Raw genomic sequence first — 17,729 nt, 5'->3', positions numbered from 1 at the left:
CTTTCTCTCCCGCCAGCTTCCCATACCCCCTCCCCAACTCACCTACTGATGGGGGCTCCCCACTCTCTGCCGCGGCCCCACGTGCGCGCGCGCTCGCTTGCTCTGCCCCGGAAGTGCTTGCAGCTCAAGGCCGGAAGTGCGCAGGCAGTGCTCGCGGCGGCGGCGACGGCGGCGGGAGGTTCGGTTGTCGCCCGTTGGCCGCGCGGCGCCGCGTTCGGCGGCCGCCATTGCAGGTCAGGCCGCGGGCGGGGGGCGCGGGAGGCCGCGGGGAGCGAGGGCTGAGCCGGGGATGGGGGCGAGGGTGCGAGGGAGAGGGAAGCTAGGGAGCTGGGGCCGGGTGGGGCGCTCGGCTCGGAGAGAAGAATGGCGAGCCGAGGGGCGGGGAGCGGCGGGCGGGGGAGGGGCGGTCGGGAAGGGGGAGGGGAGCGAGGAGAGCCTCGCAGAGGTGGGGGAGAACCCAGAGGGGCCCTTGGGGTGGGAGGGCCAGGAATTGTGGGGGAAGGGAGCGGTGTATAGACGGAAGGCGGAGGGAAGGAAGGGAGCGAGCGGGGCGGAGCGAGAGAAGGGCGGAAAGGGTGGCCGAGCGCGGGCGGAGGACGGAGAAGGGGGCGGCGCGGGCCGGAACCTCGAGGTATGTGCGGGAAGGGGCTCTTCCCCGGGTGGGGAGGGAGTCCAGCACGCGGGGCTTACGGGAGCGGAGTAGAACTGGATCCCAGAAAGTAGCGGGAATATCAGAAAGGGAACTTGGTTGGGGGGTTGGGGGTGTAGAACGATGAGGTTTGTTCGAGGGGACATTTTAAGTCGCGGGGGGAAGCTGCTGGGAGAGATAATTGGGAGGGTGGTTAGAAGGAAGAGTAATCCAGGTTCTTTTGTGGGCGGAGTGAGAGACTAAAGAGTGGGGTGGGTTCGGGTCCTGGAGGAGCTAAGTACTTAAGATTGAGGAGGGAACAGGGAACGATTTGAGAATGAGGGTGGTAGAAGAAAACGTTTAAAGAGTAATCTTCAGGAGGAGGGTGGACGGTTTGAGGGGTGTGGAGGAATGCAATTTAAAGAATAGTTTCCTTGGGAGGTAGGAGAAAGGGTTAAATAGATTGGTAGGAGGTCCCAGGGAAAGTCTGGGGGAGAATTGGAGGGGGTTGGGGAAGAGAGGGGAAGCGGATCGAGAAGTCCCAGAAAGTGGGCGGGACTAGACATAGGAAGTGTTTGTAGCTCCAACTGAAGGGATGGGAGGGGGCCGGGGGAGAGGTTGGAGAAGATGGGGGTCGGTGGAAGGAGAATCCGGGATTATGTGAGACCTCAAGCAGGGCTAGAAAGGAGGGGTTTTGGGGAGGATGGGGGTCATAGCAGTAAGAGGAGGAAGGATTGAGATGGGGCTGCAGAGTAGCAGAAGATGGAGAAAACTGGAGTAACTCAGATCGACTGAAGCCATCTTTTCCACCCATTGTCTGCAAATACCAGTAATTGATTCCCCCCATCATGGGAATCCTAAAATGTGATGGGAAAGTACCACGTGTATGCATAGTATCCACACATGTTTTTGAACACACTCTTCACTAATGAAAAGTTTGGAAGCATTCATTTCCACCTACCCTCCATAGCCCCTTTTTGGAGGGGAGCAAGCTTCTCATTTGGAAACAGAATTTTAGTGCTTAATGACATAAGCCTGTCAGGAGACAAGATTTTCCCTTTGAAACTTAGACCATCCCCTTCAGTCACAAACCACAATAACACTGCTAATAAAAATAATCTGATTCATTTGTATATGAAAACTTCCTGAATTGTTTATTTGATGGAAAGGCACATAGAAAAATAGTCATCTTTAGAGAAAAGAGAAAAAACCTTTCAGAACTTAATCCTTGAAGCAGTTCCGTGAACCTTGACTGTCCCATTTGAATTTTTCTCCCTTTATGTAAACTTGGTTTTATTCTGATAACCTGCTTTTGTAGGAAGGTTTGGTCCACTATAAACATTAAAATAATTATACAGTATAGCATTTAGACATTCTGTTGAACATTTACTAAGACAATGCCACGTTCCCTACCAGTAGTAAGTAGTTTGACCCTAAAGGCTTACCATGTTTTAGGCACTGTGCTGAGGACTTTCCATTCATAACCTCATTAAATTTTCACAACAACCCTTTGGGATAGGTTCTTTTTTATGCCCAATTTATTGGTGGGGAAACTGAAACCTAAAAGGTTAGATTATTAATCCCAAGTCACACATAGGCTAAGGTGACAGAATCTAGGTCTGACGACTTGAGTCCTCACTGCAATCCTAAACAACCGTTCCTGGGACTGAATAAAAGCTCAGTAAATGCTAAGCGTTCGTCTAGCAGTTTGAAAACATTTTTTTGTCAAGTGTTTAATTTTTTTAATAAAAAATGCATTTTTTATACTAAGAATTGTAAAGTTAAAGCCTTTATTCCCTATCTTAAATACAAAGTGAAAGGTTGCAATGAAATTTTATAAAATACCACTTAGCTCTAGTAAAATTTAATTATTTTTAATCACCATTGAATCCCCTTGTTTGGGTAAAAGCTGTATATGTTCTGTTTAATTGGATCCATACCACACTTCTGCCCCATTATATTTTGGGGACAGTTACCATTATGAGGATCATTGCTCATTCATTCTGTTGTAAGACATTAGTAATCTTTTAACAGTTTAACATTTAAAAATTCAGAAAGCAAATTATAAGACTTCAATTTTGTTGAAGATTAAAATGAATCAGTGACAATGTCCTCTGTTCTTTTGGCTTATGCTTAGTTTTGAATCTTGGAGTTGACATGGAATAGATCTCTAGAGATTTCAAAAATCTAAATCTCATCAACTGAATATGATGAAAAGACTTGTTTTTGACTGCCTACCCCAGAGATGTAATAGGTACTTTGGCTAGTAGTTGTGTAGGTTACTTGCCATTTTGTAGAAATGAGAAAGGCTGATCTTTGTAAAGCAATCAGAAGTTATACAGAAGTACTGTATTTGAGGTGCTGTAGGAGAGGACTCCTGGAGAGGCCATAATGTGGAGGGGTTGAGGTTCACATCTCACTTAGTAGCTATGTGACCAGTTACTTAACCTTAGTTTCTCTAAGCATGTTTCCTTATCTGTAAAATGGGAATAAGAGTGCTTACATTCTTAAAGGTTCTCACGATGAAACTAGAAAATCAGTGTCCACAAAAGCTTAACTATGGAAGAAATGAAGCTTTTTGTATTATGATGCTCTGCCTGGATTTTTCTTCTAAAATTGTGTTTGCACTCTGATTTTTTTTCAGGTTTTTTTTTCAGGTTTTTAATAATAACTTTAATAGTAAATTGAAAATAGAGGTAGAAGCCAAACGACAGTTAAATAAGGTATGTCCCAGATTGATACGGTTCCACCTCAGTGTTTTGAATTTTGGGTAGGGCTCTGTTGTGGCTCTGGATTGGTTTTGAGAATGCTGATTCTTTTGCCGTGCTGTAGTTTGTTCAGGGATCTTAAAGTTACCTGGACCACTGTCCTGAGAAGCAGTAGTGTGTTGACTTTACCCAGGACCTCCAGACTGGCTCCATGTCTTAAGACAGGATGATCTGGGGCAAGCCATTTCTACAAATTTTGAAGCCCCAGAAAAGACTTTTTTTTTTTTAAACAGGAAAATACCAAGAGTTAATTAGGATATATAAAGTACTTCAGAAAAAGTTTCCTTTAGAAAGCTAAACTTGACTAAGTTAGAAATATAACTTAGTTTATTTAGTGACGTGAAGGCCCAGAACAATTAAGCAGGAAAAAATTTCCTCATTTTTTGAGATATGGGGGTGAGAGGAGTTGAAATATTTCATTTCAGGGGAAAGAGGTTTGGGGATTTTTTTTCCCCACTTTGCCATCGCTCCAGGTCCACACTAGTTGTGGCCTATGAGACTCCACTCTGAAGTACAGTGAATTAAACATCTTTTAGAGAGTGACATTGCAGAAATTTTTCCTTGGCTCTACAGTTACACATATTGTCAACTTAGAATTATTATTCTTAACTAAAGACAAGTAAGTTGGTCCTCACCAAATCTGTCATTAAACTCAAGAGAGAGAGAGGTGCCAAGCAAGCTCTTTCATTGACTCCATTCAGTTTCATGATTTGATGGAGTGTATTTTTCAGGCTGTGTCTTCAGATGTTTTTAATAAATCTGCAATTTCTGTACAAGCAATATCTTAGAACAAACATGTAGAAATTGTTCTACTTGTCATTGCTGGAATTAGTTGAGACTGAAGACTTAGAAATTTTTTTTGCTATACAGAAAATATTTATCATAATGTTATATTTGTTATTACTAATAGGATTTGATTTGTATTTTACTACTTTACCTCTTTGTTTTTCTATTACCTGCCTACTGTCAAGCGTATAGGGACAGATTGGGCTGCATGTTACCAGATTCTTTTTAGTCAGCTCCACATTAAGTGAAATACACATTCTGTCATCTCCATCAGGTGTGTCCTCAGTGAAGTACCCAGGTATACCTACCTACGCTGACCCTGAGAACAGTTGCCTAGAGTAGTAATCTCAAGGGGCAAGAAAAGGGATAATGAAATTCAGGTGATATAGCCTATTTTAGGGCACTAAAGTAGAATTTTGAAGATTTATTTGAGAGAGAGCATGCATGCATGCATGAGTAGGAGGGGCAGAGGAAGAGAGAATCTCAAGTAGACTTTGTGCCGAGCACTGGGCCAACGTGGGGCTCAAACCACAACCCTGAGATCATGACCTGAGCTGCCATTTTAAGTGACTGTGCCACCCAGGCACCCCTAAAGTAGAGTTTTAAAATTTGCTAAAGGAATGCCCTCTCCTCTGTTTCTTACTAACTAGGTAAATACACTCCCACGTACGTAAATGTAGCCAGTCCAGTCCACAGGTTCCTGTGAGCTGAAACTCTTACAAGTGGGTCTGAACTTCATTTGTGTTCACATCTGCAACATCCCAGTGGGACTAGCAGGATTTTTTTACCAGCCTGACTAGGGACAGCAGCAGAATGGTAAAGCTGTAGGCCCCAAAATTTGTATTTTCAGGAGCATTGCTAGATGTTTGCCAGTATCAAGAGATCTCCTGACTGAGGCAGGGCCTGCTATAGATGCGGGTACAACTGTGTACTCAGAAGCACTGGGGATGAGTATGCAGGTGCGGCTCTTCTGACCTAGCTATCAGGCATCTGTTTTCCTTTGCCCACTTGAGCCACTGTTGTGAATTCCTGTTCTAACAGGAAACTGTTCAGGAAATGTGGAATGCGCTGAAAATATTTCTGCATTCCCCCTTAAACAGTCCATAGGTACTCCTATCAGACATGTTTCCAAAGGTCTTAAAGATTGATTTCCTTCTCTGCCATGGTCTTCCTAGAACTTGTGGATCTGTGTGAACACTTAATTGCTTCTCAGAAACTACCTGTGTATTACTATAACTATATCCATCAAGAAACATATAGTGCATTATCAGTCATCAAGAGCTTAGTTACAAGAACCCTTTAATCTGTATGCATTTATTAACCTTTAGAAACTTTCCAACTGCAATTTCTAGTTACTGAGGTTTTTTTTTGATTGATGGCTAAAATATACCTACCATTCTCTAAATTATAGTCAAAATTATAGTGTGGAAATACCGATTTGCTTTTTCCATTCTCTAAAAAAATAGCTGTCTGTCTTTAAAGCATTTTTGCGTATATGTGGTCTTCACAGTAGTTTAATGAGTCAGATAATCTAGGTGTTAGCCTCATGGTCATTAAGTGACTTGTGTATGATGACACAGTGAAAAGTTCTACACTTACAGGCTGGAACCTGACTTTAAGTCTTCCGATTTCAATTTGTAATCCTTTCTTCAAGAAACCTTAGAAAAAATTTAAAAGTGCTTTTGGTTGTTCAGTTGATGGTGGTGTAGTGCCTCCTTATCTTGTCACATGACTTTTGCCCTTAAGCCCCATGTATTTTTTCTCAAGCAGCACCACAACTGGTGCTGCTACAGAAGGTCTGACTTACTCACAGATGCCTTCTTGATCGCCCCCCACGGCTCTTCTGACCAGCTTTTCCATGTCTGCAGGGTCTACCTGATGCTTTGATGTCTTTCATTCTCACTAGTACTTGGTTTTCTCCTTTGGGAGCATATCAATTATGATTGTAGATAAAGACAGGTGCCCTAGGTTCTTAGACGCGTACAGCATCTGATTCATAGTAAAAATTCAATAAGTATTAGCTACTGTTTATATTTGAATTTGAAGACCAGTGAATTGACTGACCTTGTGTTCCCAAAGTACGTTTGGTGCTCGAGAATAGAGAAGTTCTGCCGTCCTGTAAGGCTCTTGGCAATACACTTTCCCCTGGAGACCCAAAATGAAGGTTAACATATCAGTGAAGAAACCTGTTTAACTTTTTAATCCAATGTTTGCTAAGCTTGAGAACAATTATACCTATTAACATACAGTACTACAGTTGGTAAACACTGGACTAATAAGTTTCCACCAAGTTCCATCGATTTATTGGAAAGACTTATACAGAACGTGTAGTTTAGATCCCCCATCTCCTCAGTCCCCTGTGGATCTATCGTTCCTAGAAAGACAAGTGAAGCCAGTTGTCACAGGCAAAAAATACTCATTTTAACCCATTCTTTTAGAGTACCGCAAACTTGCCACCAGGTGGTACTGTTGCATAAAATGAAAGTTGATTGTCGGGGTATACCTCTGTGAAAGATGGTCAAAGCGTATGGTGAGTGTCATGTTAGGTATCCGCTTACCATTCACCAAAGTTGCCTGAAGGACTTTTTCGTTTCTTGGCTTTTGTTAAAGGAATTCCTTTGAACCTTGAAATATAACCAGATTGTTAGACACAAAGTTCATATTTTGTATCACCAAAGGGAAAAGTAAAATCTAAGTGAATTTTTTAGTTTTTTTAGAAATATGCAGAATAGAAAATAGAACATTCTTGAGAAATGCAAGTTAGCATAGTGGTCAGTAGTGTGGGCGATAGTGTATGTTTTGGGTTCAAATTCTGGCTCGTTGACTAGTAAGTACATGACCTTGAACATAATTATAATACCAACTTTGCAGACCATTGTTGACCCTTGGTGATCTTAAGCAATGTTGTAAATACAATGTCAATTCAGAAATATTAATAGCTTATAGCATTGTTAGGGGAATGAAATAAAATCTAAGTACTTAGAAAAATGCCTCACACACAGCACATGATAAATATTAGCTACTATTATTATTATTATCCTAAATTTTTTTTTCCTCTACAGCTTACTTTCAGTTGCTTTTTAAAGACGGAAAGCTCATGGTGCAAATTGTTATTTCCAGGTGAGTACATTTTGAGACTATTTTGTTCAGTTTGAATGATTAGGGTTATGTAGGTTTGACATTTTCCTGGAAGAATCGGGGTCCTCAGGTGCATCTTGCACACATCCTTGCATTTCTTCTGTAGTTCGGTGCCTAGCACTCCTAATTTCCCAAGAACTTGTGCTCCACAAAGAGTTCCTTTGGGCCTTGAATGGTGGTGTAGGACACTATTCATCCTTCACCCCTCAAAAATATTGTAACCGCCAGCCCTTTGCTTGCAGTGCTGGGGCTGGAGGCCTGGCAGAATGGGTGCTGATGGAACTACAGGGGGAGATCGAGGCTCGCTACAGCACTGGATTAGCTGGAAACCTCCTGGGAGACCTACATTACACCACTGAGGTGAGGGGACTTTTCTTTCCCTGCCTAATGCCTCAGGAAAGCAAGCTACACCAAGGTGGTGCTCCCAGGACCCAGAGTGAGGACTGCCCTCAGGTTTGTTATTCGAGGTCTAGCTAATCTAAGCTCTCTGCGTGTTCTCCCCCGACTCCTGCAATAGCAGGGAAATTTAGCTTTGGGGAATCTGGAAAAGTCACAGTTTTAAAAAGTGGGAATTCTCTCACCTGGGGCTAGAAAGAGTAAAAGGGCACAAGGGTGGTTGTCTGGTGTGGCTCTTAAGGAGTGGTAGAGCCAAACCAGGGAGTAGAGGTGCCAGCATTGCTTGCCAAGAGCATCTCTAGAAGGCACCTGAGTGTTATGACCTTGCCCTGAACCTCAGGCATTTCATTCTTGTTCTGCCAAAGGGAATCCCTGTGCTGATCGTGGGGCATCATATCCTGTATGGAAAAATCATCCATCTGGAGAAACCTTTTGCCGTCCTTGTCAAACACACTCCTGGGGAGCAGGACTGTGATGAGCTTGGCTGCAAAACTGGCACCCGGTACCTGGTGACAGCACTCATCAAAAACAAGATCCTTTTCAAAACTCGCCCCAAGCCCATTATCACCAACGTCCCCAAGAAAGTATGAAAGAACCCCGGATTTTCCCTAGAGAGCGGCCAACTCCTTGGACTCGTGCTCAGTTGCCACCTCGAGGACGGCTCGACAGTTCCCTGGGACCACAGGGGGGTCCTGTTTTGAACACAGGCCACCCGCTGGGCATGAATTCTGATCCCTTCCTTATGGCATCTGGTTCTCTTGGTGGAAATCTGGCCCCATTTCCAAGGAACCCATCGCCTTTTCCAACTTCATCAGGCTCATTGGCTTCAAATCCAGCACCTTTCCCTGCTGGTGCTCGTGACCCGGGCATGGCTTCTTTTCCAAGAGGGATGAATCCCACTGGTGCAGGTGCAGTTTCTTTCCCAAGGCCTGGTGGCCTCTTGGGCCCAGGCCCAGGGCCATCTCTAAACCCTAGGGCAGGGGGTCTTCCAGGCCCAGGGCCTCTGTCTAACCCAAGGTTAGGGGGTCTCCCAGGGCCAGGTCCTATGTCCAACCCAAGGTCAGGTGGTCTCCTGGGAACGGGTCCTGACCCCAGAAGTGGCGGCCCTATGGGCCCAGGATCTGGGCCCAACCTGAGAGCAGGTGTCCTGTTGACTTCTGGGAATGGTCCTCCTAATCCTAGGCCCGTTGGCCTGGGACCAGGACCAAGTCCCAATCTGAGGTCAGGCTTTGTTGGTACAAACCCTGCCCCGAGATCGGGTATGTTTCCAGGCCCAGGCCTTGGGCCTAGCCCAAGAGCAAGTGGCCTGGGTCCAGGCCTTGGACCCAACCCAAGGGCAGGTGGCCTGGGCCCAGGCCCTAATGTGGACACCAGAGCGGGTGGCCTCCTGGGCACAGGATCTGGTCTTAACTTAAGAATGGCTGGACCTCAAGGCCTAGATCTTGCCCCCATTCTAAGAGCAGCGGGTCTTCTAGGAGCGAATTCAGCTGCTTTCTCACAGGCTTCTGGAAACATGGGCACAAGCCCATCTTCTATGGCAAGAGTACCTGGCCCCATAGGCCCAAACTCGGGTCCTGGCTCTCGGGGAATTGGCCTTCCAGGGCCAAATCCGTCTCCCATGTCCAGGGCTCCTGGCCCCATAGGTCCTAACTCAGCTCATTTTTCAAGGCCAGCTGGGCCCATGGGGGTAAATGCCAATCCCTTTCCAAGGGGGACAGGTTCAGGGGGACTGAATCCAGCTGCCTTCTCTCAGTCCTCTGGCACATTGGGTTCAAATCCAGCTACCTTCCAGAGGTCTGCTGGCCTCCAGGGCTCAAGTCCAGCAATTTTCCCAAGAACCTCTGGGCCACTAGGCCCCAACCCAGCTAACTTCCCAAGGGCCAGTGGCTTGCAGGGTCCAAGTCCAGCTGCCTTCCCAAGGTCTACTGGCCCATTAGGCCCTGGTCAGGTTACTTTCCCCAGGTCAGCTCCTGGGCCCTTGGGCTCTTCTCCAGCAGGCCCTGTAGGTATCAACCCAGCTCCTTTTGCAAGGCCAACTGGGACCCTGGGTCTAAACCCAGCTTCCTTTCCAAGGATGAATGGCCCTGTAAGCAAGACTTTGGTCCCGTTTCCTAGAGTGGGGAGCCTACCTGGCACAAACCCAGCTGCTTTCCCCAGACCAGGGGGTCCAATGGCTGCAATGTACCCAAATGGAATGTTACCCCCTTAAACACTGTTTTCTCTCCAGGACCGCTTTGGTTTTCAAGCACCATGGTTCTGGGCAGGGGCCGTGTTGTAAGTAAAAGGGTAGATGTGGAGCTACACTCTGAAGTACATAGCTGGGGCTCAAGTTCGGATGAGCCATCTTTTTTCCTCTGCTTCTTTCTTGACTGAAGGTGAAATGTTTTATGTGGGAGATGGACTACGGCAGGTGGGAATGATCCTGACCTTGACAGAAAGGATCTCCAGCCCTCCAGAAGCCTGCTGTGCTTTTGTCCCACAGCTTTTTGCCCCTTGTTTCTTACTAGTTTCTTGAATTGTTCATGTGGACTTTTCCTCAGGGATACATTGGCCTGCAGGTCCCACTTCATATGTAGTTCCCTGCTCACCACTGGAGAATCAGCTCACTGCTCTCTAGGATTGTTGCATTGGTGAACGGACCATGCTTCAGCAGCTCTGACCTGGGCAGCTTGGACCTGGTCATCCTCTACTGCCATACTTTTCCCTGGGGGCTTGAACACAGAACAGGGAGGTGGGCAACCACTTCAGAGACCCACCAAATACAATTTCTGCTTGATTGGGCCTGCAGCTTCCTTCTCCTGGGACTTAGAGGAGGCCAGAATCAAGGCTCCACTGCTCATCTAACTAACTCCCTCTCCACTAGTACTCCCAATCAAAGAACCTCAAAATTTAAACTGACGTGGATGGGAATATGGGAATTGGGGTGGGGGGTTGGGGGGATAAAGGGGAGAAATCACTGTGCTTCGTTCAGCCTGACGTGAAAGGATGGTTGGTGTTTTTCCTGCTTGTATCTTTTCTTACCGTTTCTTTAATAAATGGGATGAGAGGGCTGCCGATGTCACTCCATTTCCTTACCTGTTCCCACAGGAAAGGAGTTTTACCCACTGCTTTTCATTGTTTCAGCTTGGCCACAGTCCTGTGTTATCTGCCAGGTAAAATGCTGTCACTCAAGCAGGAAGCAAGCGTTGACTTTTAACCTTACCTAGGACTCATTCATCTGCCAGTGATTTCACCAGAGACCTTGCCCATCCTCAACAATAAAAAAAAGTTCAGCCACCAGAGGTTGTGCAGTTATCAACAAGGTGGGCCTGCTGTATGCCCCAGGTCCAGAGGCAGCTGTGACTACATGTTTGAGTTCCACTGCCAACTATCTTGACAAAACTATTTCTATCACAAGTACCTCTTTTGAAACTGGAATAAACCCAGTTTAAGTTACAAGGAGGAAGTAGTTCAGAGATAACCAGCATTATGTGAGAATCTTTATTTTGACAAATAAATGCAGTATAAAATATTTGACCTGAAAAGTAAAAAAAAAAAAAAAAAAAGTAAAAATAAATACGTTTACAAATTATTGTAGAAAGAATACAAAAGGGTTAAAATTCTCAATGAGGAAAAAACCAAAATGTGTCCAGTTGTATAAAGGCTCTTCCCTTGCAAGAAACGGGGATAAAGCTGAAGACCCAGTTTGGTTTCGCTGCTGAAAAATGTACAAAATAACTTAGAAAAACCAGTCGAGGTCAAACGTTGTGAGCCCACTACTTGTACCTGCCTACTCTTGATTTGAGCAAAGTTGATAACCACAGTGCAAGGCAGAGTTGATGGTAGGACAACCAGGAGTTCTCCATCCAGGAGTCTGTCCTACCTTAACCTTCAAGTAAAAGCTGAAGAAAAACAAGCCCTTAGTGAAGTCTGAGCTCTGCAGTTGGCTGACCGGATTTCCTCCATTGTAGTGCTCAAAATAGTTTATTTGGCCAGCAAAAACACGGAAGAGCCTGGAACAACTGCCTTTAGCAAATGCCTGCTGCCTCTTCCCAGCCTTCCTGGGTTGGGCCCAGTACCAACCAGCAGTCTTACCAGAAGCTCGAGGTCTGTGTGATACAGCGATGTTGGCCGCACCTGGAAAACCCTTGTGTTCATGGGAGATGAAAGAAAAGCACCAGGGTTTGCCAGTCTGTGGCTCAGAGCACACTTTGTTCCTTTGTAGGAAGCACCTGGGCACACTAGAGGCTTGCCCCTTCTACTGCCTACCTTAATGCTGGTTCTGAGGGTTTAGCAGGCCCTGCTGAGAATGGACATTTGGAGAGTGCGAGCAGGCATGCATGCAAGCAAGCATCCCCGAAGTCAAAGGCTTAGTCAAGATCCCAGGTTTCAAACCCAAGGGCTGAGAATAGTCTCTGGATTGCAAGCCTCTAGAAAATGCCTTCCCTCACTCCCCAAAAGCATAAGAAAATAAAAGCTTCAAGGGGCATGAGAGAGAAATGAAGAACCTTAGGATTTAGGAACCAATTCCATCTCTGGGTTTGGTTTCTGGAAAGAAGCAAGCAAGTGCAATAATGACTATCCACAACTTGGCTGTAAGAGTTCCCTGGAGAAGCCACTGAGGAGAATGGACCGTCTCAAAGATGACCAGCTTGGATTTGAGGCTTCACTTAGGGAACACTGAAAAGCTTTTCATTGGAGATGATTGTCAAGAACTGTAGCCTGAAAGTCGTGCATGCTTAGCCAGCTGCTAAGGGATCTGTCCAAGCAGTTCCAAGATTGCAGTTAATTTGGTCAGAGGCTCCTAATTGTTTTTTCCCCACCTGCTGAGGACAGGGTTGCCCTTGGCAGAGGGGCCTATGAGAGCCCAGGCTCTACCTCAGTTGCCACCTTGAAAAACTTACCAGTGAGAAAGAGGGTGGAAGAGGTGACTGCATCACCTCGAAGAAAGCAAAGGGAGGAGGCTGTCTTAGACTCAGAGTGGAGTTTGAGAGAGGAATTCAGGGTGAATATACAGGGTGAAGTACCTGAGTCCTCACTTCCTTTCTGAGCATGTTGGGGTTTCACCTTCTGATAGATGACCAAAACATTTCCTCTCCCCTCAGAGATCACAGACAAGCTCATCTAGATGTCGGGCACTTTCCAGGTGAGATACATTCGGCTCAAGGCCTCCATATAGCCCCTGGCCTTTAGCACCACCACCAATCTTTGTTCCTGGCAGACTTTCATTTTTAACATAGATATATATACACACTCAAAAGCAGTTCAGTGCTAACTCCCTGCTAGTTTGGCTCATCCTTGGGATGTTGAGATGTGGAATGGAGTATATCACATAATAAAGCACCATTCCTGGACCCTGTTTTCTGATGCCCAAAGATCAGGCTTCTGGGCCTTGTATCTCAGGCACAATCTTATTGCATTGATAGCTAGATGTGGGGGTGGGGGTAGGGGACACATTACTACCTGGTCCAGATCTCCTAGGCGTTCTTCCACCACCTCTGGTTGTGTTCAGATGGTCTAAGAAAACCCCTTGCCACAGGCTGTCACTTACCTATCAGAAGTTGCCACTGTTTGGAACTAATTGGTTTAGCACACTTCTGCATTCCCTTTGGATCCTGGGGGAGGAAGTGGAATCTTTCCCAGAGTCCACCATGCATGCAGAGGCAAGCAGATGTTTGTGGCATGAAAACAAGTCTCTGCCCCCTGAGCTGGAATGGTGTTGCCTCCTGTAAGCAGAACTGCCCCAGACCATATAGTACAGTCACTGTTCTTTGCACTTCAGATTTGCCCTTTGGACCGTTAATAAACTAAAACAGCACTCCCTCCTCCCTCCCACCCCATCTTTTCTCTTCCATTCCCCTTCCCTCCCTTACCCATTGCACTTTTCCCACTCTGCTTGGGGGCTGTATCACACCTCCGCAAAAGCTAAGCTATACTGCTCTGGCTTCTTCCCACATCGCCGGGCAATTATGGCCAGATACAACATGAGGAGGGCCACCCAGTAGCAGCCGTACAGGATGGCCCCAGAAACCAGGAAGGCTAGCTCCGTCTCACTGAACAGATCCTGGCAATAAGCTGTATAGGCCAGGCCCCCTAGAAGGACCGCCACCCAGATGGACACAGGGATGAGGCCAATGAAGTTCACCACGATGGTTTTTCGGCCAGAAGTGCCCCAGCCAGACTTGTTGATGGTAGCAATGGCAAAGATCTTGGCTGGCAGGAGGCTGGACATATAGAGAAGGGAATAGAGGGACATGAAGATCATTTCTGCATTGCCCCGAAGGAAGCAGGCATAGGTAGCCTTGATAATGCCCACCAGCTGCACTGTCAGCAGGAAGAGGAGAATATTCCAGATGCGGCCTCGGTAGAAAAGCTGTATGACTGTGGCAATGAGGAAGAAGGGGAAGAAACCTGTGACCACTGATTCGTAGGTCATCCAGAGGTGGTGCTTATGGAACCAGAGAGAGTTGTAGAGCCACTCCCGGAAGTAAGACTTGCTCCAGCGGGTCTGCTGGTTGAGCCACCGGAGGTACTTAGTGGGAGTCTCTGTGAGGCACTTGGAGCGCGCTGTATACTTAGTCCGGTAGCCGAGGCTCAGGACTCGGTTGGTGAGGTGGCGGTCATCTCCGAAGCTGCACTTGCTGCCTAGGAACTTCTGATGGTACCAGTCCTCCAAGAATTGCTGGAGGAGGCTGTTGCGGTACATGCCCAAGGGCCCACTAATACACTGCACACAGCCAAAGTAGGACTGGCAGGCCCGCTCCACATTGAAGGCCATCCAGTACCGCACACTGCTCAGGAAGGAGATCCACGAGTCATACTTGTTGAGGATCTGCAAGGGAACCAGAGATGCTGGGCCTCCTCGCCTGAGGACTTGCGTCCCGGGAGACAGACACCAGAGGCCATGAGGCCTCCCTTACCTTGAGTTCTGTACCCCATTGCTTAAATACCTGGCCATGAGTCCTAACCCAGCCAGAGCTGGAAAACCTGAGGCTCGGAGGAGGCAGCCGTACCGTCACTCTCCCCCATACCTCACTGCCATCTGCACTGACTGTCCCAGGGAAGTGGTTCTAGCAGTCAGGGCCACCTTCAATCTCAGGAAATAGCCTGTGGTGCCAGAGAGAAGGGCTTGAGAAGGATGCACAGCATCCCCGCCCACCGTCTGTCCTGACCCTTCTGCAGCTGGAAAGCTTCTCAGGAAGACCTGGTGTGTTACCAGCAGTATCCTCTGGAAGGAGATCTGGCCCCTTAATCTTACCATACTGCCTTGTTCTACCCATTCAGTGCAACTTCCTTAAGAATGAGGTTTCTCAAGGGTCCAGCTGGGGAGGTGCTTTTTGCAGCACCGCCAAGAGGCACCCTCCATGGTCAGCAGCCTCAGAATACCGAGCCCCTCCCAGCAGCCTGGGCTCTCTACACATACCTGTTCAGTGATTTTCTTTTTCCTCAGGTTGAAAAAGACCAGAAAAGGGATTGGGTACCAAGTGAGCTCTTTGATACTGTGAAAACTATCAAAAAAGAACCACCCCCACCCTACCGCCCCAAGACAGACACACACACACACACACACCCCCTCTCCAAAACACTAGGTAGTCAAGATGCTCATTTCCCAGGCATATCCATTGGATTAGGAAGCAGAGTCTAGGCCCCACCCGCAGGAATCCCTGGTTACTTCTTACTTGGACATCTCCTCCAACTCCCCCTACTTGGGGGTCCTCCTCCAGGACTCGAAGCATCTCGATGGTGCAGGCTGGATCCAGCACAGTGTCAGAGTCACACACCTGTAGAGGGAGTACGTGGTCAGCCCATTTTGACCTCTAGCCTATGTACGCCGCATGCTGCTCACTGCTTCCAGGATATAACCACCTTGGATAGGATTCACTTCCAGCCACTAGCAAAGAGATCTATGCTAAATAGAAGAGGTGAGACGAATCACAAAATGTAAGGAAAAGGAGAGTTGAGAAAACAGGCTTGACAGCCACTACTAGGCTGAGAGAGAAACCGTGGAGACTCGGTGTCAGGGAGAAATGCTTAGCACTGGGCAAGTTTTTAGCCTCTATAGAGCCAGGCTCCACAAAAATGGACTCATAACATTTCCCTGGAAGAAAAGGAGGTATGTGTTGAAATCAGATGTCAGGTACAGTGGCTAGACCTGGGTCAGCAGACACTCCAGGTTAGGCCAAGAAATGGCTCTTGCCTAAAGCATGCTCATAGATTAACATGGTCTTCCCAGTTTCAGCCTCTGGTCTCCTGGACAACCTGCAGTGCAAGTGGAGAATGTATCTACCCAGTCATAGGTCCCCCCACCCCCTGCAATATGTCTGCAAGGCCTTCTGTGCTCCTTTGGCCAAGTCTCTATAAGATCAGGGCACAGTATATCCAAGGGCTGCTCTCACCTGGATTCTCAGGAGCCTGAGTCTGGCACCTGAAACCACTTCGCCATCCTGATGTGACACGTGGATTTACTCTGGATGAGCATAGAGGCTGGCAACAGCTGCCTCCAACCAGAGCCTAGATCAAATCCTGCCCACTTGTCCGCCTTCCCTAGGGAGGCTCATGGTCTAACAGGTGGCTCCATTATTAGTTGAACCTGAGCTATGAGTACTTATCCTGGTGGCTGGCTCCTTTTCTATTTTCTAGAAAATAACTGAGATGATCCAGAGATCCCAGATAATCACTGGCAGAACAACAGAGCGAAGAACAGTACCCACCGATGAGCCGAAACCTGGCTTTGCAAAAGCCTAAAATCCTTTTAGTAAAGTTGCTAATGCCTGCAGGAAGAGGGCTCCCCCCACACCCCATTCCTGCCGAGATTTCTCTTGCCATGCTGGAAGACGTGGCCACAGACAAGCAGCAAAAGGCTGAAGGGGATCCAGGCAGAGCCACCACACCTGTTCTTGCCTACCTTCTCACCAACACACCTTGGGAGAAGGTACCTGGAGAGCCTCAGGCCAGACTCCCAGAGCCTCTTCGGCTAACAGCCCAGGCTTTCCAGTGCTGCCGGTCTCAGGGCTACTTCCTCCCCTGACCCTAACCCGTTCTTCATGCTGCTCAGCTCCCTTCACTCCAAGGTCTTCGGAACAGAGCAGGGTTAGGCAAGTTAGAGCTCTTGGCTGCCTGGGTTTCCCCATTGGCTGAAGCAGGGCAATCTCCCTCAGAGATAAAGACACACCTGTAGCAGGGCTGTTGGAAGACAGGCTGAAGTCCACCAAACAGGCCTGAAGCCCAGGCTGCCCCAGACAGTGAGCCCAGAGCCATAGAGGCTGGCTCAGGTGTGTGAGCCTATTTGCTCATCCACCAGAATGAATCCACAGGAAATGATCAGTAAAGGAAGATGTGTGGCAGGTTTTGGGAATTCTGTGGTACAAGGGAGTAGACAACAAAGTCCCTGTGGCTTGAGCATGTGCCAGGGCTCAAGGGCTTTTCCTGTGCCTTCTGAGTCTCCAGGAAACTTCAGAGGCCCCGTGACCCTAGATGAACTGCAGAATGAAATGCCTCAACATCCCTCCCTACAAGGCCAAGGAGGTCCCTGGCCTTAGGAAGACAGAAAAAGGTCAATGTACCAATTCATTTGAGGATGCAACTTTCAAAAAAGCCAAAACCAAAACATCTGTGGCAAGCTAATTTTAGGTGGGTATAGTACAGAACATCTCAATATTGGTATACGCAACATGCCCTCAGCAAGACTGAGCTGGTACACAGGCGGGCTGCCACGACAGCCGCTATTCATTCAAGTGATGGGCAAACCCTCTGGTATGTGCGGAGAAGGAATGCAACAGAGAAATGGACATGAAATGGACTGGAAATCTGGGGTTCTGGGTGCAGTTTTTACTTGGTACTTAAGTGTGTGAGCTTTACATCAATTCTTTCTAGGTTTTGTTATTTGAAAATTGGGAGCTGTGTTAACTGTGTCAACCTAATAAAATTTCCAGCCTGGTGTCAATGACTTTTTTGACCGGAAGCTGGGCAGGATCTGCTCAGCGTCCTAGCCCTGCCATGACAGCTACAGAATTAGGCTGGGGGCTGAGTCACTG

General features: G+C 47.3%; 4 protein-coding genes across 6 annotated transcripts in view; 2 read left to right on the top strand and 2 right to left on the bottom strand.

The window, feature by feature from the left end:
• The window catches only part of UTP4 (UTP4 small subunit processome component), a 31,999-nt gene extending 31,812 nt beyond the window's left edge, over nucleotides 1–187 (bottom strand). Inside the window, exon 1 of one of the 2 annotated variants that reach the window (XR_015728049.1) lies at nucleotides 43–187. The gene's annotated coding sequence lies outside the window, so the exon portion shown is untranslated. The remainder of the gene's footprint in view (nucleotides 1–42) is intronic. The other variant, XM_045814981.2, reaches the window with a different exon arrangement.
• On the top strand, nucleotides 157–8,306 carry CHTF8 (chromosome transmission fidelity factor 8). The gene is made up of 4 exons (XM_045814985.2): nucleotides 157–233; nucleotides 7,245–7,302; nucleotides 7,563–7,680; nucleotides 8,082–8,306. The coding sequence occupies exons 2-4, from the start codon at nucleotides 7,280–7,282 to the stop codon at nucleotides 8,304–8,306; spliced, it is 366 nt and encodes a 121-aa protein (XP_045670941.1). The 5' UTR covers nucleotides 157–233; nucleotides 7,245–7,279.
• Nucleotides 8,303–17,632, top strand: DERPC (DERPC proline and glycine rich nuclear protein). The gene has a single exon (XM_045814984.2). It carries the CDS (start codon nucleotides 8,303–8,305, stop codon nucleotides 9,923–9,925), a length of 1,623 nt encoding a protein of 540 aa, XP_045670940.2. The 3' UTR covers nucleotides 9,926–17,632.
• HAS3 (hyaluronan synthase 3) overlaps nucleotides 10,749–17,729 on the bottom strand; it is a 26,479-nt gene continuing 19,498 nt past the window's right edge. For both annotated transcript variants that reach the window (XM_045814983.2, XM_045814982.2), the window contains exons 3-4: nucleotides 15,375–15,476; nucleotides 10,749–14,527 (exon numbers count right to left, since the gene is read on the bottom strand). In XM_045814983.2, coding sequence (XP_045670939.1) covers nucleotides 13,604–14,527; nucleotides 15,375–15,476 — 1,026 coding nt within the window. In that variant the 3' untranslated portion in view covers nucleotides 10,749–13,603. The remainder of the gene's footprint in view (nucleotides 14,528–15,374; nucleotides 15,477–17,729) is intronic.

The sequence above is a fragment of the Ursus americanus genome, chromosome 21 (genome assembly GCF_024610735.1).
Source record: "Ursus americanus isolate L20-20 chromosome 21, mUrsAme1.1.p, whole genome shotgun sequence".
NCBI lineage: Eukaryota > Metazoa > Chordata > Mammalia > Carnivora > Ursidae > Ursus > Ursus americanus.
Note: the sequence above shows the minus strand (reverse complement) of the source record. Positions and strands in the feature narration are given on the sequence as shown.

Excerpts from the sequence above, each read along its gene's own strand:
- CHTF8 (XM_045814985.2), top strand. The coding sequence starts at position 7,280 with ATGGTGCAAATTGTTATTTCCAG. Across the intron at positions 7,303-7,562 it reads GTGCAAATTGTTATTTCCAG|TGCTGGGGCTGGAGGCCTGG; the intron begins GTGAGTACATTT and ends CTTTGCTTGCAG. Across the intron at positions 7,681-8,081 it reads ACCTACATTACACCACTGAG|GGAATCCCTGTGCTGATCGT; the intron begins GTGAGGGGACTT and ends GTTCTGCCAAAG.
- DERPC (XM_045814984.2), top strand. The coding sequence starts at position 8,303 with ATGAAAGAACCCCGGATTTTCCCTAGAGAGCGGCCAACTCCTTGGACT.